The sequence below is a fragment of the Lipotes vexillifer genome, unplaced genomic scaffold (assembly GCF_000442215.2).
Source record: "Lipotes vexillifer unplaced genomic scaffold, Lipotes_vexillifer_v1.1 scaffold943, whole genome shotgun sequence".
Lineage (NCBI taxonomy): Eukaryota > Metazoa > Chordata > Mammalia > Artiodactyla > Lipotidae > Lipotes > Lipotes vexillifer.
The window spans coordinates 625,187-629,327 of record NW_006776793.1 but is presented as its reverse complement, the minus strand read 5'-3'; the positions used below and the strand labels follow the sequence as shown (position 1 = coordinate 629,327).

The 4,141-nt window shown below is 47.9% G+C and overlaps 1 protein-coding gene across 1 annotated transcript in view; it reads right to left on the bottom strand.

Moving 5' to 3' along the window:
• Window positions 1–4,141, bottom strand: part of ABCC11 (ATP binding cassette subfamily C member 11) — a 65,328-nt gene that overhangs the window by 27,852 nt on the left and 33,335 nt on the right. The window contains 3 exon segments of the mRNA XM_007450636.1: window positions 1,257–1,357; window positions 1,360–1,459; window positions 3,488–3,560. Coding sequence (XP_007450698.1) covers window positions 1,257–1,357; window positions 1,360–1,459; window positions 3,488–3,560 — 274 coding nt within the window.

The following is a 4,141-nucleotide window of genomic DNA, read 5'->3' as shown; positions in this document are numbered from 1 at the left end:
CCAAAAAAAAAAAAAAAAAAAAAAAAAAAAAAAAGCCCTCTCAAACATGTATGTAGAAGCATGTACGTTGAAGCATTTCTTGTAAACGTGAAAAATGGGAAACAACCTAAATGTCCATCCTGGAGAAATAAATTCTGGAATATTCAGATATTGGAATACAGTGCAAGTGAGAATGAAATAAAATTCCATGTATTCACATGGAAGTTCTTAAAAATATAAAGTTGAGTAGAAAAGCAAATTACCGAGGGACACAGAAAGCAAAATGTCAATTATATAAAGTTTTTAAATATGCAAAAGGACACTTGCTCACATCTGGAGATTCATACGTATATTGTAAAAGTGTGAAGACATACATGGGAACAATGAACAGCAGAGTGAGTGGGGCAGGAAGGAGGGAAGAGAGTGTAATTGAGGGCCGTCAACGTTAGACTGTGTCATCTGGGTGGTAGATACATGGGCTTTCATTAGATTATTTTCTAACCTGTTTTTATGTCTTAAATATTTTATACCAAAAAATAGTAAAGCCAGGGCTTCCCTGGTGGCACAGTGGTTGAGAGTCTGCCTGCCGATGCAGGGGACACGGGTTCGAGCCCTGGTCTGGGAGGATCCCACATGCCACAGAGCAACTGGGCTTGTGAGCCACAACTACTGAGCCTGCGCGTCTGGAGCCTGTGCTCTGCAACAAGAGAGGCCGTGATAGTGAGAGGCCCGCGCACCGCGATGAAGAGTGGCCCCCGCTTGCCGCAACTGGAGAAAGCCCTCGCACAGAAACGAAGACCCAACACAGCCAAAAATAAATAAATAAAATCATTAATTTAAAAAAATAGTAAAGCCAAAATAGAAGACAAGGGAGAAATAATAATAGGGTCTTAAGGCCAAAACCAGGTATGAACATATCTAGGGAAAAGGACCCGTGAGAGGCAGCACCCAGCACAACCACAGCGCTTGATGGAAGAATGTGAGACTTGGGGAATTCTTCTCTCAGGGAGTTTTTTTCTTTTTTTCTGTAACTTCAAAAGCAGTGGCCACGCATACAATTTTGAAAATGAAGGAGACCTTAAAATTTGGTTTCAATTTCTACCAGCCTATCTTCTCCACATGGAAAGCAGAGGAAATCAAGTTCTCCCTGACTTCAGGGTCTGTCTGAGATGAGGGGGTAGCTTCTGGGAGGCTGTTATTGATCACACTGAGATGGTAGGGGCTTGAGGAGCTACATTATCTGCCAATCACGGCCAGAGCCCTGGGAGGGTGGTCACCTGCAGCTGGTGGGTCACCAGGATGACAGTCTTCCACCTGAGCGCCTTCTCAATGCACTCTTCAAAGATGTGCTTCCCCATGTGGGTGTCCACGGCCGACGGGGGTCGTCCAGCAGGTAAAGCTCGCAGTCAGAGCAGACAGCTCGGGCCAGGCTGATCCTCTGCTTCTGCCCCCCCGAGAGGTTGAGGCCCCACTCTCTGATCTGCGGACAGGCAGCCAAAGGCACTGTGTCTAGAGTGTGACCCAGCCAGGTGCGCTCCCACCAGCAAGGTGGGCAGGTGGACAGACTGAGCCCCCTCCATGCACACTCCTGGACACCTAATGATTTGGCACCCCTGGCATTTAAAAAATATTTTTCAAAATCTGCTTAGTAGGGGATGAAAAAACTGATTTTCAGTTAACTAAAATTCATAATTCATAGTTAGATACATTTTTTCTAAATCAGTCAGCTTCTTAGAAGGCATATTAAACTTTTAACAATTTAGTTTGTAAAATAAATCATTTATTCCCAAGAAACAGCACCTTCTTACATCTTATCCATGTTTTAAATCTCCGTTGACTGCAACCACCAACTGGGAGGACCACTGGCCTGGGTTTGGGGTATTGCCCAAGACTGTTTGCACTATAGCTGCCGTGGTGGGCAGGCTCTGCTGTGGCTGCCCTGGGAAGGGCCACCTTCCATGACACCCATCATGTCAGGAGTCGAGGGTGCAAACCGGAATCACTGGGCAGAATGCCTGGGGTCCCCTAGAAGACTGGCACCCCAGGCAGCTACTGGCCGGCGCATCCCTCAGCCAGGCTCTGAGGACGAGGCAGCCAAGGTCTAAGTCCTATCCCTGCTCTACCATGAACTCTGGAGACTCTGTAGAGAAGAAGCAGAGTTTAAAGAACAGCAGGATGACCTGTTGTCACTGCTCTGCCTCCATTTCACCATGTGACCATAGATAAGCTGCTTGACCTGGGCAAGGCTTAGTTTCCCTACTCACTCAGTAAAGACTGAATAAATGCCTACTGTGTTCCTCTAATGAGAGCGTAATACCTACACTATGCCAGGCACAATTCAAAGCATGTATGTATCAACTCACTTAAACCTCACATCATCCTGATGAGCTCAGTACTATTATTGATGCATTTTACAGACCAGACCTGGTTCTTCCTCCTGAAAAGACCCTGAACAAGACAGCTGAGCTCTCTGCCCTCCGGGGTGAACACGCCCATCCTTAAAGGAAGGATAATAAAAGAACTGACCTCCTAGGGTTATCTGAAGCTTAACTAAGACAATACATTAGAGTTGCTAGAACAGTACCTTGAATACAGTAAGATAATCTATCTGTTATTAGATAACAAAATCAAGACAACAGTGTTGCTTTTATCTTACGGAGGTCTTATATGGAATAAAGGCGGCTACAGATGTGCAAGATGGAGAGTTATCAGGACAATGCAGCAGTCAGAACTGACACTGCCGTGGTGGGGCCATGGTTGTCATTCCCACTGTCAAAGGAAGTGCTGCCAGAGAGGAGCAGGGCAGTGGGTGGGGCAAAGGTGGACTCGGGAAGCTTATCTTCACAGGGTCTCCACTCTTGCTTCAGAAGGAGAAGTCGGAGGTCAGCTCCCACGCTTGTGGGGCAAGATAGCCTCTTTGTCATCTCCCAAGGTCAGATGAGCCCCAACTTCCCTCCCTCGGTGTGGGAGGCTCTGAGGCTGCAGAGCCAGCTCGGGCTGCTTTGGGAAGGAAGAGCCGGGGTCCCTCCTCTACCTACCCAGGGAGGCAGGCTGGTGTTGCGGTCTGGGAGCCACACGCCTGGAGTCGAGTTCCCCGGTAAATGCGACCCGTGTCCCAACCAAGGACACCGAGAATCACCAACACCAAGCAGAAAGATTAGCAAAGGATTTATACAAGCACAAGTATAGAAGCTTACACAAACCGTCCGGACAGGGTCCCACTCGGAGAGAAGTGAGTGAGACCCCGGCTAACAGTCGGGCGAGGCTTTTATACCCTTCACAGGGCGGGACGTCCCCAAGGCGGGAGGGAGCTGTTTAATTTTGAATCAGCCAATCAGGAACCCGGTTCTTCCCGCCCCAAGCAAGCAAGCAAGTTTCTCACAGAAGCCAAAATGTGCTGTTAGCCCTGAAGCTGTTCTTCCGTTTCTTTCGTCACACTGGGGACCCCAGAACACCATGACAGGGGCTCTGTCACAACAGGGCATGGGGACGCTCGCCTCCTGCTCACCTCCGTCATGTCTCGGAAGGGAAGAATTTCCAGATCATGGTTCAGGGAGCAGCAGTGGAGCACCTGGAGGTACCTGCGAAGGACAGGGAGCTAAAGGGACAAGTGGCCGGGCCGCACACCCTCCAGCCTTCCCAAGTTTGGAAGGGAAAGGCTTGCATTCCATGCTGAGAAATTCGGCCTCGATCCTCCATTTAATGGTAAACCACAGGAGGCTTTTTTCATTTCCTTCCTCCCTTCATTTCTTTTATTTTTTAACATCTTTATTGGAGTATAATTGCTTTACAATGGTGTGTTAGTTTCTGCTTTATAACAGAGTGAATCAGTTATACATACACATATGTCCCCATATCTCTTCCCTCTTGCGTCTCCCTCCCACCCTCCCTATCCCACCCCTCTAGGTGGTCACAAAGCACCGAGCTGATCTCCCTCTGCCATGCGGCTGCTTCCCACTAGCTATCTATTTTACGTTTGGTAGTGTAAATATGTCCATGCCACTCTCTCACTTTGTCACAGCTTACCCTTGCCCCTCCCCGTATCCTCCATTCTCTAGTCTAGTAGGCCTGTGTCTTTATTCCTGTCTTACCCCTAGGTTCTTCATGATCTTTTTTTTTTCCCCTTAGATTCCATATATATGTGTTAGCATACGGTATTTGT